Here is a 23,394-nt window from a genome sequence, read left to right as displayed (position 1 = left end):
TGTTGTTTATGTGCCACCTTTTGTTGGAAAATGCTAATATTTTTGCTAATGCTGATATTTTTTGATACTCGTGTTGTATTCTTACTTTTTGACAAGGTACTATTATTAAAGTAGGATAGTGTTCCTTTAAATAGTTATTTTTACACATGCAAATACAATAGAAAGTCTTCATTTTGTACTTTCAATTAAAAAGTTTATAAAAGTTTAACTTACTTAAAATCAATCTACAAAAAATGAGAAAAAAAGGAAAACTAGCCCCTACAACTAATAGCACCTCATGTGTTTTTCTTCACAAACTCAGACATTTACAGTTTAAACTGAAAATTGTTTCAAGATCCAGCTTTCATGTGACTCACTGAACTAATAGTTACCTGTATAATCAGAGAGCTGCTTCACATCTGTGTTGCATAGAATCAACTGACCTCTGGCTCAGGGCATTTCAGCCCAGGACGATCAAAATACATTCCACAATCTCTCTGCATTCCTCGATTTTGCCTCAGAAGCAGCACTTTTATGTCCCTAGCCATGGTTTTATTGAACGAAGGTCCGAAAATTATGCTGGGCAATTCATCATGCCCAAACTTCTGCTGTTGCTTTTTCCTGCCATGTTTGTTTACTATGAACTCATGTTTAATCTCGACAGGTTTACAGAGATCTCCCATCTGACCTCAATGCTCTTGAGTGAAACCTGTCTGTGTGTGTTGCGTTTTATTTGTCATGTGCTTGTTATATGTATAATTTTTTATTGTACACAAGACTTGAGAGACTTGTGGAGTCTCTCAAGTTTTGAAAATCAACAGAGATTTAAAAAATCTTGACCTGTAAACCAGGCATTTGTTGAGCCTTGTCAATAATGGATTTGTTATTTGATCCATTCCATTGATAGTCTCTTCACTGTCTTTCTAGGTTTGGTTTCCATTCTAAAGCACCATTTTAGCCAAGTAGCACTATTTTCTGCACTTCTTTTCATATAACTACCTTGTTCCTCTAAACAATGTGTCCATTGACTCATTTTGCTCAGATTCTGCTAGAGGAATGCACTACAACCAGCATTTGCTGACCCCTTAAATAACTCCTTAAATGTTGTTGTGAAATAACAATTCACAACAACATTCAGTTGATGTTCCAAATGTTAAACAGAGTCGGATATATAAAAATCCTGGCAGCTGTATGTGTTGATTTCTATTACTACGCTACATCTAACTGCACATAAAAACTTAATTCAACCACAAACTGCAATGTATCTGGTTGGTGTTGTTGGACTAGTTGTTTTTTTTTAGTATAACTGCATATTCTTTTCAAACATCAATAGATTTACAAGCTAAACTCATTGGCTGGTCGAAAAAGTCCAAGTTTTCCAGTCTATCTAACATGCATAAAATGAGAATAAGTTTTACAGAAAAGTGTGTTTCATTTGGCCAAATGAATCATTTAATGGAGAAGCGTTTGCTTTAATCCAGTTAATTTGTGTTGGTGGAGTCAAGCAGACAACGTTAATTTGAGCTGCAATGCCAAAGGAGATATTTTTTTTCTCGCTGAAAAATAAAAATAAATTGACTTTGTCTCTCACAGTTGTGTCGCTAGCTTGTGACTTGCCAACAAAGGGTCATTAAAAGTTTCTAAACTTATCCCTTGAGAACAGATGCTGCATGAAGCTTTCTCTCACACTTTGCTGAAGTTTAATAAAAAGCACATGGAGAGATGAAATGTGTCTTTTCTGCCCTTTTTAGACCTATTTTTAGCATTTTAGTTTCCTCTTTTAAAGCGAGTTGTCATCTTAAGCTGTAGCTGTGTAATGATGGCAGGCTACGGACAAAATGCCTTGATCCACTCACATTAAAACTTGAGGCATTTTGTTTAAAATGCATTTTTCCAGAGCCAAATGGTGTTCGTAGGTCATGAGTCATGTACACTTCCACTCATTTCTCCACCAAACAAGCTTCATCTATTGCTTCAACTCAAAAGTATTTAAACCCCTTGAACATTTTCTCAATTTGATGCATCATAATACGGTACTAAAGTTCTTTGTATGTTATTGGGATTTTACATGATGCACCAATAAAAAGTCATACATAACAGTGAACTGAAATGAGAAGGAAGTGTGTATTTTTATTTATTTAAATAGAAATCTGAAAATTGTGACATTCATTTGTATACAACTGTCTGCTGGTTGACATTTTCTCTCCCACTTTGCTGAAGCTCACTGAAACACACATGTGGGAATTGAAATGTGTTTTTCTCCATTTTTTAAGTCCTATTTCAGCATTCAGACTGAGTCAAATTGTTGTCGAACCCCCTTTTTCTGCAATTACAGCTGCGGGTCTGTTGGCGTAGCTATCAACTTTTGCACATGTAGAGATAGACAGGTTTGTTTATTCTTTGCAAAATTCCTCCAGCTCAAGGTGATTGTATGGATAGCATTTTTGAACATCAGGTTTCATCTCTTACCTCAGATTTAGGCCAGGAGCTTCACTGAGCCATTCTTACACTGATAGACTTTGATCTAAGCTACTCCATTGTGGTTCTGGCTGCTGGAAGGTGAAAGGTCTTTTCCAGACTAAATATAGTTTTTTTCTACCTTATATTTAGCTTCATCTATCTTCACACCAACTCTGGTAGTAATGGTGTGGGCATGTTCGCCCACTTTCTCTGCCTGGTATGTTTCCTGCTCTTCATTCTGTTGGTTTGCTCACTAATGTTCTCTGACAAGCCTTTAAGACCTTCACAGAAGAGCTGAGCTTAGACTTGCATTAAATCACTCTGGAAAGCTCCATTTACTGCTTTGTTGGCTTTTCAAAGCAATAGGTTGCCCTGGATTTTATTTATGGGTGTCAGAGTACAAGTGCTTGAATAAAAAAGCATGCCATATTTTGCTGATTTGTTTTGTTTGAAAAAACTTTTCAAAGTTTTAGGTGAAGCACATAATCTACATTAAAAAAATAAGTGGTTTACAACTCTACTGTACACTTATAGTTCTCATTGATTTTTCATTTGCTACCTTAAACTTGCCAAGGTGCAACAACTTACCTGACCTGTAATGATCATGTTTCTATTCCACGTAAGGTTTTAGCATACAGATAATGCCAACTCTTCTTTTTTTATATATATAGAAATCTGATCAGCAAATTGCCATATTCCATGTATTCTTGGGAACCTTCAGTTGCTGTTTGAAATTATTCCTTTTGGAAATAATGGAGTTCAAGCTTTTTTAGAATACATTTTGGCACTCTAAATGAAAAAGGTTCCTAAGAAACTCTCACAGCCCAGGTGAATGACCTAAATTGGAATTGGATATACTTTTAAAATAAGACACCAGTTAACTTCGAAGCCTCACAATAAGTTAAAGATGCATGCTGTAACCTAAGATGCCTTTCAAGTGTCTCACGCCCTTCTTGTCTTGCAGATCAGTGTGTGGATAAAGCCAAAGTTGAAGAGAGTGAACAGAAGGCTGTAGAGTACTCCAAAAAGGTGAGACATTAATCACTCAAATAACCCTCCTCCCCTTCCTTTTGGTTGGCCAGCTCCCATCAGCAAAGTTTTTTCTTCCCCAGAGCTCCCAGACAAGCTATTGATTTAGCATGCCCCAATCAATACCTGGCTGTGACGCTACATGATCCGTATCAGCATTACAAGAATCGATGGTGATGTTCTGATGTATACTTATTTGTGCACAAGGTTGGGGAGAGTTAAGCTATGTGGAAAAGCCTTGATGTAATTACGTATTTAAGGCTGGACCTCACTTAAAGGTTTAAAGAGATTCAGTTACCGGCAGTTCTGTGAAATAGTGTTTTAAAACCTCCAATTTCTTTTTTTTTTTTTTGTCACACTGTGAACTGTCAGAATACCACAGAAATATCAGGCAAAAATAATTAGCGCCTAAAGATGTCTGCATGTCAGCTGAACACAAATGACATAAAATTTTAGTTGTCCTTTGACTAGGCCATTCTGAAACAGTCATTTACCGTTGCTTGTGTAATTATCATTTTCTTGCTGCATTTCCTAAGTGGACTTTAGCTTACGGTCACTAACTAATGGTTGGACATTCTCCCTGATCAGAATGAATGTTTCCATCTATTAAAGCCAGTCCAAAAGTACTCCCTTCCCTGCTTGGTAAATGCTGTTAGTCTTACATTGCATGTAAAGGTGAAAAGGTTCAACTTTTGACCTTTAGGAGCTTGTCTCCTAGCTCCACAAAATATTTAGTGGTCCATTGGTAAACTTGGGGATAATAAAAATGTCTTTTGGTAAATCATTATTTTAGATCAGAGGTGTTTTTTTTCTTTTATTTGCTGTGAAACTCTCAAATGGATGCATTGTTTGCCCAGTTTCTTTCTAATTATTGAGATATGAACTCAATTAGTTAAATGATGTGAGACCTCCGTGCTTTAGATGCTGGTCTGGGTTTTTCTGTGTCCTCCTGGACAAGCTTTCGTTTCAATCTTGGAGTTATTTTAATAGGCTAATCACTACAAAGCCGGTTTACTAATTTCCAATAGTTAGTCACTGTAGTTCCCTGGAGTCCCAAAGCCTAAGAAATGATTTTGTAACCTAATTTTGACTGATGGATGTCAATGAAATTTAACTAAATTTTCCAAATATTTTGGTTAATCAGTTATCTCGTAGTTTAGTGAGCTTGCTAATCAACTTGTTAATCAAAGCAAGGTTTCCCTTCACAAATTAAATAATCACTTGGAAATCTATTTTTTTATACTCAGATTATTTTTGTTTGATGATCTTAAAGGTGTTGGTGTGACAGTAAATCAAAAAAAAAGAAAGAAAGAAATCTGTAATCGAACAAATACTTTTTCACTCCACTGTATTAAGGCAAGAAATACAGTCTCAACTTCAATCTGACAACAGCAGGGGTCCTGAATGTTTTTTCTTAAGACTCGTGTCGCGGCGATACACTCTGCTCCCTGCTGGGCTGGTGAAATTATTGTTGCGACATGCCTTGGTTTCTGCAAAGGTTAGAGCCATCAACATACATGAAAACCAAAATCCAAACAAGAGACAAAGGGTGACGGGACTCTGGGGCTGTAAGGGTTATGGATAGAAACGGGCCTCAGAGTGTGAAGTAGCGTGCTTTCTCTTCCTCTTAAAGCGCCCTCTGGACACTCTCCGGAGACAACCCTACGCTTACCTTTACCTCCCTCTACACGTGTTTGTCTACACGCAGACATTCTTGTTTCTCTTCTCTTGCAGTTTGATGAGGAGTTCAGCGCACGGCAGGAGGCCCAGGCCGAGTCCCAAAAAAAGGAGGAAAAGATCAAGGAGCTGGAGTCAAAAATCCAAACTCTGGAGACGCAGGTAAATCTTACTACTCTGGAAAACAACCAAAAACGGCACCCCCAAAAAGTTATTTTGATCAAGTTGAGATGAAAGATATTAAATACTTTTCAAACATTCACACAAATGAAAATGTGTCTGAACAATCATAGCATCAAGGAGTAATGGGACCTTGAGAAACACTTTGATTGGGTCAGAAGGATACCTTTTCACCCCACTTAAAGATGTGAAGTTGCTGTAAGTGGGAGTAATCATCCATGCAAGACAGCTTGATTTAATAAAGGGTCAATCTTCTTCCTAAGTTGTAGCTCTTTGTAAGCGAGAATTGCTCTATTGAAGCTTTTCCTATGAAATTCTATCATCGCAGAGATGGATTCCGTTTCTTTTCCAGGCTTCCACGTCGTTTCTTCCCAGTCAAAACCCCCCGTTCTGAGTACAGAAAATGACTGCTATTTCCCCCTTAACCCAATTTGAAACCCTTTTTAGGACTGCCTTGGGATAAAAGGCCAGTTTGCCTCTCTTCTTTGAGAATTTAATCTCAACCAGCATGGTTGAGATTATTGCTTCATGTATTGCTTCATTTGTTTCTTAGATTGCTTTTTATCTAAAATTTCCATTTATTGTTGCTAGTAACGATTGAACAAGTGAGCCTTAGTTTCTGCTTGAAGCAGTTTCTAAAACATTCATCCTTACTCTTCACAGTTCAGGATTCTTTGCTGGTGTCTTGACTAGTCATGCAATCAGTCTTCTTTCTCAACTTAACCTTTTTTAAAAGCTACCTGTCTGCTCCAACTGCAGATGAATGTGTAATGTGAAAGGCAAAACCTGGAAAGTCGAACTTTACTTTGAAAGAATGATTAGTTTTAACAACTCTGCCAAACATCTGAGACGCACCAATCACGATTTTGGATTTTGGTTTTTGTGAAGTTTTGAGCATTCAATATGAAATCTAAATATTTCAGATTTCACTTTGAAAGCTATATTTAAGATGTAAGAGCAGCTAAAAATACTTCCTCTCATCTCTTTTTTGACCAATATTTTTTTTTTATTTGGAGCAGAAGGAGCATCACAATATGCATCTGATGGCACGTTAGATGCTGAAAATTGCTAACTTTGGGTCTTATTCATTAAATAACATGGTGCTGGTCGTAGTAACCTGAGCACCTCATTTCTATGAAAACATGGTTACAGTTGAGTTTTCCTCAGAGGTTTCCAGACATGTTCAACTTGGGGGAGATAGTTGGATAAACCCAGAATATGCTGACGAGATTATATGAATCTTCATGCTCATATCGCTGTACCGGTCCGTCGTGGTGAAGAGAGAGCTGAGCCAAAAAGCGAAGCTCTCGATTTACCAGTCGATCTACGTTCCCACCCTCATCTATGGTCATGAGCTTTGGGTCATGACCGAAAGAACGAGATCGCGGATACAAGCGGCCGAAATGGGTTTTCTCCGTAGGGTGGCTGGGCTCTCCCTTAGAGATAGGGTGAGAAGCTCAGTCATCCGGGAGGGACTCAGAGTAGAGCCGCTGCTCCTTCACATCGAGAGGAGCCAGTTGAGGTGGCTTGGGCATCTGGTCAGGATGCCTCCTGGACGCCTCCCTGGTGAGGTGCTCCCGGCACGTCCCACCGGGAGGAGGCCCCGGGGAAGACCCAGGACACGCTGGAGGGACTATGTCTCTCGGCTGGCCTGGGAACGCCTCGGGATTCCCCCGGAAGAGCTGGAAGAAGTGGCTGGGGAGAGGGAAGTCTGGGCCTCCCTTCTGAAGCTGCTACCCCCGCGACCCGACCTCGGATAAGCGGAAGAAGATGGATGGATGGATGGATTCATGCTCATATCCGATTGTTTGCTGAAATCCAATATTTTTTTTATTTTTTTTGTGCGGTTGTTTATACTACTAATTAAATGCAAACGCAGTTAGATTTACATGTGAGCAGTTTGCAACCACAAAGTGACCTGCATCTGCAGAAGAAGAAAAGGATAGAGCCATCTATGAATCCATTTTAAAGTTATTCAGCTGTGGAGGACTGTCACAAAATCACCATGACAAAGAAAGTTGTTTAAAACAAAGAACAGCCTGAAAAAGTCAATGGCTTTTTTGGAGCACTGAGAGCAACTTCTGTAGAGAAGGCTGTGATTGTGATGTGATGTGATGTGCTTCTCTGACAGACATCTTTCATAATTTCATAATCATAAGTTTCAGCCATTGTTTACTGTGTCTGGCTTCTTCTGGGGCAGAATTATAAAGCAGTGACATGGCCATTCTGACTGCAGATTTTTTGAAAATATTTGGATACGTATCCAATTTAGTACCACATATGAAAGTGGTGAAATACAAATGTTTTTTGGGGGGTGAAAGGATTGGAGTTGGGCCTTTTGGACTGCTGTGAAAAAGTTGGATATGGCCCAGGTATGGGCAAAAAAAAATCAGATTTGGGTCTTAGTTGCCTGCTATGTGAACATAGCCTTAGGGATCCGCCAGAATGAGCTTATAAATTTTGCTAGAGGGAGGGATGTCTAGGAGTGATTTGATTTCAGATGAGCAGAAGACCAAGGATAACTAAAACTTTTATTCAACTTCATCTTGACCCTTAACCTGAATAAAATGCACACATGTAAAATTACAGGGATTTATTGATGTTTGTTGTGGTCCTGTAATAATCATCCAGCTGATTCTGGGCATCAGAGACACTTGAGGTGCTACAAAAAGCACTGAACATCAGTCTCTTTCTCATAGACAGACATATTTCTGCTTCAGGGTGTGTTTTGGAACCCACTCCACGTTTGACACGGTGCTTTAGAGAAGTTATTACCCATCAGAGCGCAGAACCTTCAGATCAGTGTGAGGACACGCATTCAGTTTGTCCATCAAAGCCTCTGTGGGATCGCTGGTGGGGTTTTTTTTTGGTTTTTTTGCTGAATATGAATGTCGTTCGAGATAACCCCAACCTTTCATCTATCTCCTCGACAGAATTCCTGTCAGACGTTAAAACACTTGCATGTTTGAGTTGCCTCTCTTCACCTTGTTTGTGAACCAACAAGTTTAATGAGAGTCTGTCTCCAGAACTTTGGCATTGTAACAAGCAGCATGTTTGATGTGTCTGTTTGATTATCTCCCAGTTGAGTTGAGTGGAGTAAACATCAACAAAGGACAGCGAAATCACAAGAAAATAGAACTCATCCACCACTCCCTGAACCTTTTGCTTGCAACCATTTAAGGCAGGAGGGAAAGCTATTCACTGAATCGGCTCTGGAGGTGATGAATAATGCAGCACTGCAGTGGTTCATTGGAACACACTGCGCCATCCCATTAATAGGTTTTAACAACCTGGCCAGCTTGTAGCTGACCCAGCATGGCCCCCAGAGGAGCTGGAGGTGTAGTAGACCTCTCTCTCTCTGTCGTTTTACGCCAGACTGCCGTCTAACCTGATGCATTACGAAGTTTGACTTAACTGACAAAGGTAGCAGAGCTCACAAGGAAGAGATCTCTCTGTGAGCTTCGTTGTTGTTGTTGGGATGGCTGAAATGTTAGTTTATGTCAGAAAAGGATATATTCCATACAGATAGGATAAGTGTCAAGTAAGTATTTATAATATTTTAACTGATTGTGACTTACAGCCAATAAAACCCCCAAAATTAGTCAGCTCATTTAGGAATGTAATTTGTTTTATTTTAGATGAATCTGCTGACCTACACAACCATAGGGAAGACTGCTGAGTCAACAGGTACGCAGCAGGCAGCCTCCACAAAAGCTTCTTGCTAAAAATGTTCAGTGGAAGGAAAAATTATAGTTAAAGATGGTGCACTAGCAGCAGGGAAAATTACACCCTTGAGACAAACATCAGTAAAGAGGAAGCACTATGAATAATTGACTTTTTTAATCTATCATGTTACAATGTTATCCCCTCATTGAAAACATACCTGGAGTCTTGCTTTGATTCTTCCGTGCAAGATTGAGAAAACCTTGAATCTTCCATGGCAGCCAGGGTGCGTAAAACGCTTGCTCCCACACAGCTTTCCACACACCTACTTCTTCAACTTCAATCTCCAGCTGAACCGTTGCTTCACACAGCACACCTTCCTCCTAAATCCCCCAGTCAGCTCCTCCTGACTAGCAGCAGTAGCAATTAGCAAACACCTGATGAATCTGCTGGGCCTAAAATTCAAATTACTTCTCAGTCGTAAACGGCATAATGTGAAGCATTGCTGTGATGACGAGCTGGAGTTTCTTAAAGAGACAGAAGGCCCAATATCAAGGCATCAAATTGTAAAGTCAAATTCTTTTAAGGTTTGTTTGATATATACAGAATTTTTGTAACTAAAATAAACATAGTTACTTGATTGTGATATAAAGTGGCTTTATGTGCCGTTAAAATACAATATTCCACTCTATAAAGGGTTTGTTGGTCTCCAGCTGTTGTCGGTGCTTCCTGAGCCACTGGAAACCGATTTAACCGTTAGCTACGTATTTTAGATTCCTTGTCCTAAGCCAGTCCTGACCTGAACGTATCAGAAACGTCGTACCTGGGCTCAGTGATCAGAATCAGAAGTTCCAAAGATTTTCAGACTCTTTTTGGAAATCAGTCTCTCAGGATTTAAAGGAAGAACAGAAAGTCACAGAACCTTTCATTTCACTAGTTGTGCAGGATTTTCTAGTTTTTGGATAAACTGAAATTGGTGTTTCACCTTTAGAATTAAAAAACAGAAGTTAACTTTTTAGGTATATTCTGTTTTATCAATATTGACTCAACTAAATTTGGTTCAGAAAATCAGAACGTTCTTGCTAAACATCATCTTATTCTTTTTCTATCTCAGTCTTATTTTATTGGACCTCCTGAATTATAAAATACACATTTTTAGCTTTCAATATTGCACCTTAATTTTTAAAGATTTTTATAAAATAAAAAGATCCTTTTAAGCCACACAACTGAAAGTTTCTATCTCTTTTTGTTCCAGTGTCCACATCAAATATTTATGTTTCTACAGTCCATAGCGAGAGCTTTTGTAAGATTGGCTGCATGAAAAATATTTTAGTCTTTGCAGAAAATGTTCCCGTTCTCTTACTTTTGGCAAGGTTGCAGAGAGTGAATTATCAAAGCACAATGGGTACATTTCTAAAACAAAGACGGCACAGTGAAATCAATGCCCATCACACATCTGAGGGTGTGGAGTTGAAATGTATTTTCATGATGCCAGGAGCTGGAAAAAAAATGGAAATGGAAGAAGGTTTTTGAAGGAGCACCAACTGTCAGTGATGCTGCGCCGCGTTCCTTTTATACAGTCGTTGCTCTCCACTGATGTTCCTTTGAAGATGGATTACATCTTGTTTTAGGTGTAAAAGTACAACACATTCTGCCTCTTGCACAAGAATGCCTCATTCCGATATAATGGGGATAGAGCCTGTTACTAACATTGTCATTAACTTTGTAAGCAACTCCCTCCTGCACCTCTCTCTGTCCTCTAAACTTCTCTCATCTTTATTGTGTTTGGTGTGAATTTTTTACCTGTTGAAGTTCAGTAGTGTTCAGTTCATTGTCTATCTAACCCACCCTCCATTTGTGCTTTTCTGTTGCCCTGTGTGCTGTTTCATGTCTGATCTTGTGGTGTGCATCTCTGGTGTATGTATGCGTGTGTGTGTGTGTGTGTGTGTGTGTGTGTGTTTTCTGCACAGTTAACTATAGAAAATGACAGGCTCAAAGAGGCTCAGAGACTCATCAGGGAATCTGAAGCCAAGGTGGGTGTCTTTGTTGCATGTTTGGCCCTTGACACATAAATCCTACATTTAATCACCTTCCAACCCAAGTATCCAGTAAAGAAATGAAGGATCGTGGTGCTTTAAATTGTCAAATTGATTATGAGATTGATCTTTAGTCCTTTTTGCATGCGTGCTCTGCAGCCCCAGGCCCTGTTCAGACCTGGTATTAACATGCATCCTGCCTAATTTGGATAAAAGCAGACCTTGCAAGCCCCGACCATTCACAGCTGGGATCAAAATCTGTGCTGAGCGATAATTCTCAGTAATCCGCTTTACAGGCAAGTCGCAAAAGTCAGTGAACTGTCAGCTAAACAGAAAAAAGCAGATGTTATTCAGACATTAACATATCTAAGATGTGACACAGTTGCATTTTTGTTGCGTTGTTTTGGCTACCAACTCTATTTTTATTAAGTAGCTTAACAGATATGATATGGGTTAAGTAAATGAGAATAAATACAGTAAATTTTGACTTCACTTAGCATCAGTACTCAGACAGTAAAGATTTTAATCCCTGAGGGCTCCGCAGCAATAAAACTCAATCACCTTGTGTACACACCTTTACTGTGAAGAAAAAATTGCGTAAAAGTGAGTCGGCACTGGAAACATAGCTGTAGATCGGTTATATGATTGCTGAGTGCAGCTATAGAACAAGGTCACCAAAAGACATACAACATATTTGTCCAGGCATATTTGAATCACTTAAGATGCATGTTTCTGCCAGATGTCAACAGACCCCAAGGTACTTTGTAATAAAACACCAGTTTCATTTAAATAATGGTGAGGGTAAGTAAGTGTCTTTAATCAATTTCTTATTGGAATACTACATTTATTTTTTTATTAGTTGAAAATTGAAATGACTCCTCTGGAAATCACTAATCTACAAAATAACATTTCAGTAAACAAATTACCACATATTAGATCTCTCTGTATTTTCAAGACATTTGATCAATCTAAAGATAAGTTAAACACTGTTTGCAATCAGAGTTGACTGTTTGTCCTTAATCTTCATACTTAAACACTTGAGATTGAATATTTCAGTAAGAGATGAGACTGAGGCAAACATTTAATCACATTCCACGTCCACTAAACCTGGAAACAAACATTTATTCAACATGTTTTTAAGAGTGGGTGTACTGAACAGATATACAAACTGTTGGGAAGATTAAAAGAGGAAATATTTGAACTTTTTCCCTATAAATAGTCCGATGCAGAATCATTCTATTGAAAATTTAGAAACTAAAGCTGAGGAAAATAGTCAATTATTCAGTAGTTTTTTTCTTAATCTAGTATTGGAGCTCATGGATCAGAGGAAGATAGAGATAGAGGCCCTCACTATGAAAACAAATCTGCTCTAATTCAGCAACTAATTTGAATCCATTCTCTCCTATTAGCCTTAAAAGATTGACAGACGTGTAATCACTGTGTGGGTTTTTTTTTTTTAAGGCAAAGGGCTCTGAGCAATCTGAGCGAGGAGCTCCTTGAAGAACGCCTTTTTTAATTTTTGCCTCTAATAAGAAATCAGTCAGTGCCATTATGTAATGAAACGCCATGTAGCGTCTTTAAATATGAAGCCAATTACATTTTTACGCACACAATCAAGTGAGTGGGTGAAATGTACATTGTGGTGGAATTGCTTTTGGAAATGAGAAGTGGAAATGCTTTTCGGTTAGAGGAGACATCTAATCAACGCCTAACTGGAGCAACAGTGTCTGTAATTTTGAAATTGGCATAAATTTTATTTCTATAAACATTTCTTTTCTTTTGGCCATGCAGTGGACTTTCACCGACGTTTTGGTAATTTGAACTGGTTGATAGTCCTGACATGTCTCACATTATAACTACATCCCTGTTGACTTTTTAATAGCGCACTATTGTAAGCATTCATAATGGGCTCTTGATGGGAAAGCAACATTCTTATCTATTGTAAATTAAAGTGGTTTACATTTTTCTATGTTATTTCATATTTTGCCTAATGTTTAAAGAATTCCCAAGGGTAGTAATGTAATTTAGTAATTTAAGGGAACAATTTGCCAGAATATAGCTGAAGTTTAAACCACCTAATAAACTTTTGTAAATGTGCTGGCATAGTGGTCAACATATAACATAATGCGGAGAGTTTTGGTTCAGTGTTTTGCAGTCGGGAGAAGAAATTATATTTTTTAAATATAGTTGAGATCAGAGTCTATTGGCAAGTAAATGTTACAATACTGAGGAACTGTTTCTTTTTTAAGTAACGGTAAATACAATAATTAACAGACATAGAATCGATATTTGAACTGTATGAACTCATGTCAACACATGTTCACAATGTGTTGAAAGTCCAATATGTACAAACACTTACACTTCTGACTACCAGGAAAAAAATCTTGCTTTATATTATATTTTGACCTACAATTTGAGATAGCATAAAGATGATGCTTAAGTCTTTAAGTATATGATTAAGTATCCTGCAGAAAGCTCAAATGTTCTACCTCATAAACTGTATCCCTAGACAAGATCACGGATCTTTGTGTTGCATTAAAAAGAGTATTGGGAAAGCTTTTTCTATTTCACTCACTGCCTCTTTTTATTGACATTCAACAGAGTTTTTCATCTCGAAAGATGCACAGAAAAGTCACTCGGGGGACAAATTCCTAAACTTATAGATTAAAATGTTCAATAATTGCAAAGAAAAAGGGAGGAAAGCTTCTCAGTTGTAATCTGTGAAAGGCGCTAAAGCCCAATTTTGGCCTGATTTTGTGATTTACAGAAATGCAGAGATGAGCTGTTGGAAAACTTTTGACCCCGTTCAGTTTATCTTCTCCAGTGCTATTATGACTTTTCCTCATCAAATCAGATTCAGGTTTATATCAGGTAAAAAGAACCTCACTCAGGATGGATTCTGCTACAGACTTCTCTGTTTTGCTTTTGCAGATTGCTGCAGGCCCAGCTGCGCCTGGAGCACCACCTCCTCCACCGCTACCTGGAGGTGCAGCACCTCCACCTCCGCCTCCTCCTCCACCCCCGCCTGGTGGCTGTCCACCCCCTCCGCCTCCTCCTCTGCCTGGCCACGCGTCTATGCCCCCTCCACCTCCTCCACCCCCAGGGGGAGGACCTCCACCACCCCCACCGCCCCCAGGTTGTGGGGCCCCACCTCCTCCTCCGTTTGGGGGCTTTGGTGGTCCTCCTCCTCCTCCTGGGTTACCCGTTGTCAAGCTGCCTTATGGACTGGAGCCAAAGAAGACTTACAAGCCTGAAACTGTGATGAAGAGGGTCAACTGGTCCAAGGTACGGTAATCTGTGCATTGATCTCATGCAGACTTGTGTTCACTCCCTCTGATTTAAGGCTGTAATGCAAATGTTACTTCTCTCTTTACAAAGGAAATCTATGCAATCTGCACACAGACCGTGTGCTAAAAAATTTGCACATTTTTTAGGAACTTTTTGATCTTTTAGGCCTCCATAGTATAATGTTAAGTCTAAACCAGAAGGAGATTTACCCAAATGCAGCTTTAATCTATTCAAACTGCCGTTCTACCACATGCCACACTCTTCCTCTCACAACACCTATTTCAAAGGATTTGATGGTAAACAATTTTTATTGCTCAGATGCCATTGGATTTGCACCATCTTAGCATATTTTGAAGAAAGAATGTGTTGTGTAATGTTCCGTCACATTTAAAAACAATTTCCACGATACATTCTCTTCCACCTGGGTTGTATTTTATGAATGTTTTATCCATCGTCTCAGTAAATTTTAGAGTCGATTTGATGGTTTTTCACACCACTTGTGCAACCTTGTGCTTCTGCCTTTAGTTACACGCTGCAAACAAAATGTCATGTTTGTTCTTCTGTAGTCATGCTCATAGTGCAAATTATGTTTGGTGGTTTTAGTGGATTTAGGTCTACTTTTATGTATTTTAATGTGTTTTTGCAGATTCACTGCGTATCTTATGCAGATTTATTCAGAAAATGATCAAGGGCTAGAGGAAAAGCCATTTTCATTTGTTTTGTAGTCCTGATAGATAAAATTCTTCTTTGATTTTACATCATATAGCAAAATAATTAAACTCTAAATGATCTGATGTTCTCTGACAAAAGGTCAGCTCGCAAGCTGACCTGGTGTCGCTTACGAGCAATTGCTCCTCATAAGCGCTGCGTTTTTCTAAACTTGAAATGAATTAACAGTTTCAAAAAGATCACAGGCAGGAGCGGTTGTGAAGATCTCAATGTTTTAAAACTGCGTCTCTTTTGTGAAATTATGTTTTTGACACTAAAAGAAAGGAAAGTAACATTTGTTCTATTCACCAGACCTGGTTTGGTTTGGCAGCAAAAAAAAGTAAGCTGTTTTAAACATTATACTGCTATTGGTCCATTTTAGAAATTCACAGATCAATTTTATATACTCTCATCCTGAATGAACTGAAAGATTCTTCTTTTTTTATGAAAGGATTGGATTTGGACCATTCAAACTGCAATGAAAAAGTGGGAAATGAATTACTGTGTGAATGTAGCTTTAGATTTATGATCTTTTTCCTTCTCTGGTGATGCTTATTTGGAGACTTCTATACTCAATGAAGTGCTGTCGGAATGTGGCATTCTCTGACTGGAAATATACACAAATTCTTGATTTTCCGACCAGCCACTCATCTTTGTCGAGGTTAAACATTGTTTTAAATAAGCCAAAAAATATTCTGGTTTATTTAAGCCTCTTGAAACTATTCATGTAGTTTCAAGAAGATGTCTTGAAACTACATGAGTAGAATCTGTAGTCAGCCAACTTGAAAAATTCATAACCGAGTTGGTTAGAGTTTGGAGAGTAACGATCAAACCAAAGATGAATCTTTGATGAATCACACATCTAACACCTGTTACATTGACCTTTTATGCTAACTTGTACAGATTCCCACAGAACCGGTGTTCTTATATTTTCTTACAGTTAAGTGTGTGAATAAAATCGATTCCGCCTAAGCAGTGCTGAGAAAACTGGCCAATTTTTGGTGAAATGTCATATCAAAAGAAACCTGGTTCTAAATGACACAAAAGGAGGGAAACTCAGGTTAGTTGTAACTGAATTGAAGTCTTTCTAACAGCTTCTATATGTGCAGTTTCATAATACTACTTATTTCCCGAGTTGTACGTTTCCCTGAGCTCATCCTTTCTCTGTTTTACAAAACAGGGGAAACAACAATGCAATTTCTGATTACCAATTCCAAGGGTGGCTGTGTTTGTTTGCACCTTGATCTGGTATCATCGGTATCATCGCTCATTTTTATGGGTTGATATGGTTTTGCATACATGATTTGTGTGCATGTACAAGAGGACAAATGACCAATGTCTGCAGGGGTGTACGTAAACAGGTTAAAGTGGAAGAGGATTAACCTTGCCTCTGCAGGGAATTTGGTTTCATGATGCAAATTAAATTCATAACCACCTGAAGAAAAACAATCTGCTTCTCTCGTGTCAGTGAAGTGGAACATCAGTCATCTGTCTCCTCTATATGGAGCAGATGGAAGTACACAAGTGCCAGGCTTGACTACTATTCAGTTGTATAAAAGAGAGGAGAATAACAAAACATTTTTATAGATCCACTATGTTTTCCTGCCATATATGTGTCCAAAATCAGCACGGTTCACATACTCAACAAAAAGAAGTGTGGTAATTCAAGTTTACTGTTTCACATTAACATGTTGTTTTTAAAGCAGATAATGCACAACTCTTAGCACTGCTACAGGTGTTGGAAATATGTTTAACAGAACAATTAAAATCATATGTGAGCCTGGATAAGGATCTATGTTTATCTTACTGCCATGTACTGGAGTAGCTTGGCATGAGAGGAAAACTTCCAAAAATGATAATAGCAAAGAGCAACATCTTCCTGGCAACAAAGCATAGCAACCACTAGATGATACCTACAGTATATGCATGTGGGAAGTACTCTTTGAAAAATTTAGTTCTATCATAACAAATGTAAACAAATTGATTTAAGTTAATGTGTATTTAGTCAAAAGGCTAAGATTTTGGGTAATAAATGCTCCAGGTGAGTCTGGTGTAATACAAAGAATAATTTTGTCTAAAAGTGAAAATTATTATTCAATTTTCAATTAGTAATATTGTGGCCTGTGCCAGAAAATGAATCGTCGTTGGGTTTTTCACCAACTCTATTGTAGCAATCCAAATTATTGTACGAAACATGTTGATGTACGTATGAAAAAAACTTATTCTTTTTTATTTGGAGGATTAACATCAGGAGCACCACAAGTGTAACACTGCTGATTTGTAGAAATATTTTTGTTCTTCTACAAAATAAATCTAACAATAACAATCTCTGAAATATTCTTTTATTCTGGTGGAAAAAAAGATATATTTATTTAAAAGGCTTTTTACTTCATCTTTACCAGACTGTGGATGGCACCCTGTGTATTCATGCTTCATTTGTATCATACAGCTGCTCACTACACTTCAATTTGCTGTAGCCATTTCCTGTTTAGCAGCAGGTTGCAGCTGCTGTGCATTATTAGCCTAAAGCAATGCTACAACGGATCCACATGGGACAGGTCTAACTCAGGCTTACAAAGGGAAATGTCAGCTTTTAATTGCTTATCGCTTTTAAAGAGTTATTTCCTGCATTTATGTTCTTCTTGGTGTATTAGTCCCAGTGAAAATTAAGATTAAGTAGGCCATTGTAAAAAAAGTGAAATTATTCTCTAGCTTCCATTTCAGCTAAATAACTTTAGCCTATTACTATTTATAATATTAGATTCTAGCATAATATTAAGATCTTGATTACAAATATCTATGAGCTTATGAAAATGACTTTACAAAGGAAACATGAATAGACTGGGAGGAAGAAAATAACCACAGCTGCACAAAGTGCCACGAGACAGGCTCATATTTAAGCTCAACATTGGCTCATTAGCTCAAGTTGTAATAAATGCCTTCCCTTAAACACACAGAGGCTATCTTTATTCTGCTCAGGCTCTGCAGGAAAATCCCACAGCCACTTAGTGGACCAAGAGTTCAACAGCAAAATATTAACAAAATTACTAGACAGAAAAAGACCAATGTCAAATATTAAAGGCCAAAAATAACCAGACGAAACTGCAAAGCATATTTTTAAACTGCTTGTTTACTTCGTGAATTAAAAACACGTTTGCAGTTAGACAGTTTAAAACTGTAGTAGCCATTCAAAAGTATTCATACTACACTAAATGTTTCATATTTTGCCATACCATTTTATGTGATAGAACAACATAAAACATTTCGTAATGGAAAAGAAGCAGGAGTAAAAAACTTTATTATTAAAAATCTAAAACCTGTCATTGTATTTAGCTGTCTTGGTATATAATCATTAAATAGAAATATTACTTTTTTGATGAAGATTGAAAAAAAAAAATTGGATGCACATTTTACATTTTGAGAATACAAAATGTAAACACTAAAATCCTTACAAAGTTTACCTTTAAAGTTTTCTTAATTAGGCAGTGGTAGTGGGATTGGATGACTACCCTGTTTGAGACGAGTCCGTTATTTTTTTTCCTCAAGTTTTCAAGTTTTAGTTGAGCAGTGAGTCGAGGGTTAGGCCTTTTGGGTTTTTATGTTTGCATGTAGAGGTGCTCTCTGGGTGCTCCAGCTTCTTAGCACAGTCCATAAGCACAACTGCTAAGGCTGTTTTCACACCTGATAGTCCAGTGCATTTGGTTCGATTGGAGACAAACATTGCAACATTTGTGACATTTTTAGTTAGTTAGTTTAGTTTTAGTTTGCTTTCACTTCACTGTCAAACAAACAAAAACAAATTGAGCAACCTGTTCCCTCCCTTGTATGAGATGGAGATGTAACAAGAGCCAGACACTCCCAAGACACTGAGTGCAACTTACTTATTCAAGAAATGTTAAAAAAAAAAAAAAAGTGGAGTGGTGTCAGATTTTAGTGGGTGCAGTTTTTTTTTTTGTCTTTGGTAGATGTTCCAAATAAACACTGGAAGATGAGGCAGTTCAGGGAGAATGTTGTTTTTCATACAAGCGCCCTTTGCTTTAGTTTGCTTTCTGATTTGGGAGGTGACACTAGTCTACTTGGCATTCATATATGCATTCGAACAGCATCATTGTTCACTTCAACTGAACCGAGACGTAGGTTTTTAGGCGAACCAGAGTTTCAGTCTGTATCAGAGTTTGTTCATTCACAGCTCCCCAAATTAACTGGACTTTCCAACCAAACAAACTAGAGTTTGGTTAAAGCGGACTAAACAGGGCTGGTGATTGTGCATGCATGGTAATTTGTCATGTGACCTGAGGTTACCCTGGAGATAGGCACCAGCCCACCTGTGACTCTCCAAGGACAATGGATGGAAGGAGGTTTCAGCTGCTCCCTTTGATCATTGTTCCCACATAGAATTCAGTAACATAGTGCAGTTGTCCTTTATCTGTGCTTCACTGAAATCAAGCCTGTGTTGGAAGTTTCATAAACCTCCATTAACGCAGCCAGCGACTCTCAAACACGTTTGCATTCATCACCATTACTATGTGGCCTTGAGGACGCTTGTTGAGTACCAGCTGTAACTCTGTCTGTGTTGCATAAGTGTTGTTTTTACAGCTCTTTGTTTGCATAATTACTCTGGTTTGATGACAATGGTGGTGGCAGTGCAATAAGCGAATTGCAAGGCTGGGGCCACAATAAAAAGCTACAAGAAGAAATACTTCTGGAGCTCTCAACAGAATGTGTAGTAGAAAAGGAGTAGTGTCACATGTATTAGGTAGTAATAACTGTAACTTACTGGGGGTATCTATCTTTTGCCCTTGGAGGTCCCTCTAATTTGTTCTCAACCTGAGTCACTTGGAAACAAAGAAATGCTCTCTTACAGTTTGCAGTAGGAATAATATGAATCAAAAAGTTCAATTTATTTTTATGCTATTATTAACTTCAGTTTTCACCAGACTTACCAACCATGCAATAATTTTCAGAAATTTTAAACCCCTAAATTTTAGTAATGTTGTTTTTTTAGGAGCATTTAAAAAAATGTACGCAAAATTGAATCAGATAAAAAGATTTTCTGGTCATGTATTAATAAGCTTCTCTTTCAGCGTCCCTTGAGCACAATTCATGCTCTTTTAAAGATTAACAATTGCCTTTCTTTAATGAATAAAACTTCAGTTCTCACCATGCATTTTGAATGTTAAACCCCTTAAATGCCAGAGACAATCCCATATTGTAAAAGTGAATCTTTGTAGGACAGTGGGCAATAAAATTTAAACTGGAAGGGCCAAAAACTGTGCAGAAATATTGATTACAATTAAATATTTTGTGCAAAGTTGTTAAAAGTTGGCCACTGCAGCTTGCATCATGGTGTTTTGGCATCTACAGCTGTGGTCTACAACAGTGGTCTACAGTAAGCTCAGAGATTATGGCAGGGAGGAGAACTAGTTCACAAATTCTTTGTATGAGGAAGTAATTCTGCAACATTTCATTTTGTTTTCCATGTTACTGGAACCTGAAAAGAAGAGTAGAAGGCATTAGTGAGACGTTCTTTGGCTGCGTCAGATCAGAACCAAACATGAGGAATTCAGTGTTTTGGTCTAATAGATGCACAAGATGAATGACCAGATGCACTTCATCTAGTTTCAGATGACCGCTGCCTGTTTTGATCACCAGTTCACCCAACACACATTCCAGACTCTGTCCGAATGCTTTTCTGAATTCGTATGACATTAGTTTAGTTTTGCATACAGACAGAGTCAAAAGTTCACCAGAGACGTCAAGAGGCTGTGAACAAAATTACGTGATTTTTGTCACATAACTTTGACAATGAGCACCGATTTGGGCAGGTTGGCCTGACCAGGCTGTCAAACATAAGCAAAATATAACATTTTGAACTGCATTCAGTTTGTTTTTAATGGTATTAGATGGTAGAAAAAACTCAGAAGGAACGTGGATTGCTCTTTGCAGTTTAAAAGACAAGTAATAAATCTTCTTGAACATTTGCTGTTTGCAAAGAAGCCAATCCAGAAGCACAATAAATGTCCCTTCATAACAATTGGCTGTACCCCCAACATCAGTTTCCACTGTGAAAAATATAGCAAATTAAAGTATTTTTGGTGTTTGAAATATTAGAATATGGATTTCTAAGCCTTTTTAGAGAGGATCTGAAGTATTTGTGAATTTTAGCTGCTTGCAGGTGGCTGTGGTCTCTAAGCCCCATAAATACCAGGGGTCCACTCTACTGATGAAGTATTGTCTCGGTGTGGTTGGTTACTTTTAGATTTTTCTCTCATCCAAGTCTCTAATGAAAAAATGAGAAGCTTTCATGTCTGTGCTCACCCCGACAGTGTTGAAAGATCATTATCTTCACCATAGTCAAATAATTCACAATTTCAAGCCTCACATTTTCATGTTTGCTTTTTTCTTTTGTAAGTCCCGTTTACCACTCAGATGCTCAGTATGCCACCCAAGGTCATGCGTGTATCCACACACAGGAAAAGACTCACAAAACCTCTTCTATCTTCCAGCTAGAAGAAGTTTGAGTGGCGGCTTGATGGAATGACGGTTTCTGATTGTGGCGATAATGGAATCCTTGTGTCATTGCAGATAGTGCCTCAGGAAATGGCAGAGAATTGCTTCTGGATCAAAGTCAAAGAAGAGAAGTTTGAAAACCCTGACCTATTTGCTCAGCTCTCCCTGTGCTTCTCCTCACAGAGTAAAGGTAAGAGATGTCATCTCTCTCCACCCCACCCTTAGCTAATCTTCTCACGCATGCTTCATTTGGCCTCTAAGGCGATGGATGCCAAGGTATACTTTGATCTTGTGGCAACACATTTTTTCCCACTTAGATGTTAATTATCCTAAATCACAGTATTTATTTCTAATATCTTCACTGCCTGCTCTGAGTTTAAATGTTTTTGTTTGTGTCAGACATCCCATTTAGGCTGCTTTTCCTTAAAAGAAAGTATAAATCGTCACTGAGCTTCGCATTGCATTTGATTTTTGTGTCCATTGAGCTGTTTCAGATTTGTTTTTTTTTTCCTTTTGTTTTGAGCACATTCTTGAACTTTTACACGTGGCAGCTATGCTTGGTTTGCTTCTTGCCTTTTCCAGCCCAGTAGGCCAATCTTCTATCAGGGTGGATGTGAGGCTTTGAAGGAAGCTCTGGGAGTTTACTTGTCGCAGCCAGTTTGTTTCTCAGATACACACCGAGGAACCCAACTTGCTTATGGATAAGAGTTGCAGTGCAGAGCTTTTCTTTGTTTTTTATAGTGGAAGAGGGTGTTTGAGAGCACTTGATGTATCCCCCCATGACAATTTGATTGTTTTCCACTGCTTTGACAGTATGTACACCCCTCTAATTCTAGCAGCAGTGGGAGGGGAAAAGTCAACCCTGTCAAGCGCAGAAGAGTCAAATCTGAGCTCTGTCAGCATGTGTGGACATAACTATACAGAATCCTGCAAGTTTTTTCTTATACCCAGCGTTTGTTTGGACACCAGTCAGCCTGCCAGCAGTATCTTGCTCTGCCTCTTTCACAGCCTCCAGGTCCACAAACTAGACTCATTTCCTTTTTTTGCTACTGTGAAATGAACAGCAATTTTCCCTGGGCTGCCGCAAGGTGATTTTCCAGAGTGATACAGATGGAAAGAGGATGTGGCTTGGAAAGAACAGTTGTTGCAATGCCTAATGAAGTGGGAACAAGGACAAGGCCTGGCAGTCATACATTTCGTACTCATCATAGAAACACACAAAAAGATATCGGTGAGATGTTTATACATCTATCTGTCCTTCTCTTTGCAGATATAGATATTAGTGGCGGGATTCTATTAAAACGTTTAATAAAGTTAATTCCAGAGTTTGTAATAATCACATTGTAATCAAAAACTATGTATTTAAAAAATAATCAACATTTTCAGTAAAAAAAAAAAATGCCTCTAACTTATTGAATAAATAGACACATTAACTCAACACCAAAGATGTGAGTTGTTTTTAATCTCTTATTTAGGTTATTTCATGTTGTCGTCAGGTTGTGATTGACTTCTATGAGTCTGGAATGAGATCGGAATCTGCCTGATGAAAAACTTACTTTAATGAATATTGTGGTTTGGGTACCTTTCCCCCCTAAATGAACTTATTATTTTAAAACTACATTTTGTATTTACTGAGGTTGCGTTTCAGGTATGTACTTTACATCTGAGATAAAGTTTTCAGATAGGCTCTGATTTCAAAAGCCAGTGAAATATTTGTAGTTCTGCAACACATAGCTGTACTTCAGCTTCAGATGCCCTTTTATATTCTTTATTAACTTCACTTTCTTGCCCACAGGGGTTTGTGAAAAAAAAAAAAGCCTCAATAGATCGTCCGTGTTCCCGCTGGCATGGTAGGAATTCATGA

At 38.2% G+C, this 23,394-nt stretch overlaps 1 protein-coding gene across 4 annotated transcripts in view; it reads left to right on the top strand.

The window, feature by feature from the left end:
- The window catches only part of diaph2 (diaphanous-related formin 2), a 460,396-nt gene that overhangs the window by 161,768 nt on the left and 275,234 nt on the right, over nt 1-23,394 (top strand). For 3 of the 4 annotated variants that reach the window (XM_028008257.1, XM_028008255.1, XM_028008254.1), the window contains exons 16-20: nt 3,404-3,468; nt 5,203-5,307; nt 10,959-11,021; nt 13,956-14,309; nt 21,606-21,720. In XM_028008257.1, coding sequence (XP_027864058.1) covers nt 3,404-3,468; nt 5,203-5,307; nt 10,959-11,021; nt 13,956-14,309; nt 21,606-21,720 — 702 coding nt within the window. The remainder of the gene's footprint in view (nt 1-3,403; nt 3,469-5,202; nt 5,308-10,958; nt 11,022-13,955; nt 14,310-21,605; nt 21,721-23,394) is intronic. The other variant, XM_028008256.1, reaches the window with a different exon arrangement.

The sequence above is a fragment of the Xiphophorus couchianus genome, chromosome 23 (assembly GCF_001444195.1).
Source record: "Xiphophorus couchianus chromosome 23, X_couchianus-1.0, whole genome shotgun sequence".
Taxonomy (NCBI): domain Eukaryota; kingdom Metazoa; phylum Chordata; class Actinopteri; order Cyprinodontiformes; family Poeciliidae; genus Xiphophorus; species Xiphophorus couchianus.
Note: the sequence above shows the minus strand (reverse complement) of the source record. Positions and strands in the feature narration are given on the sequence as shown.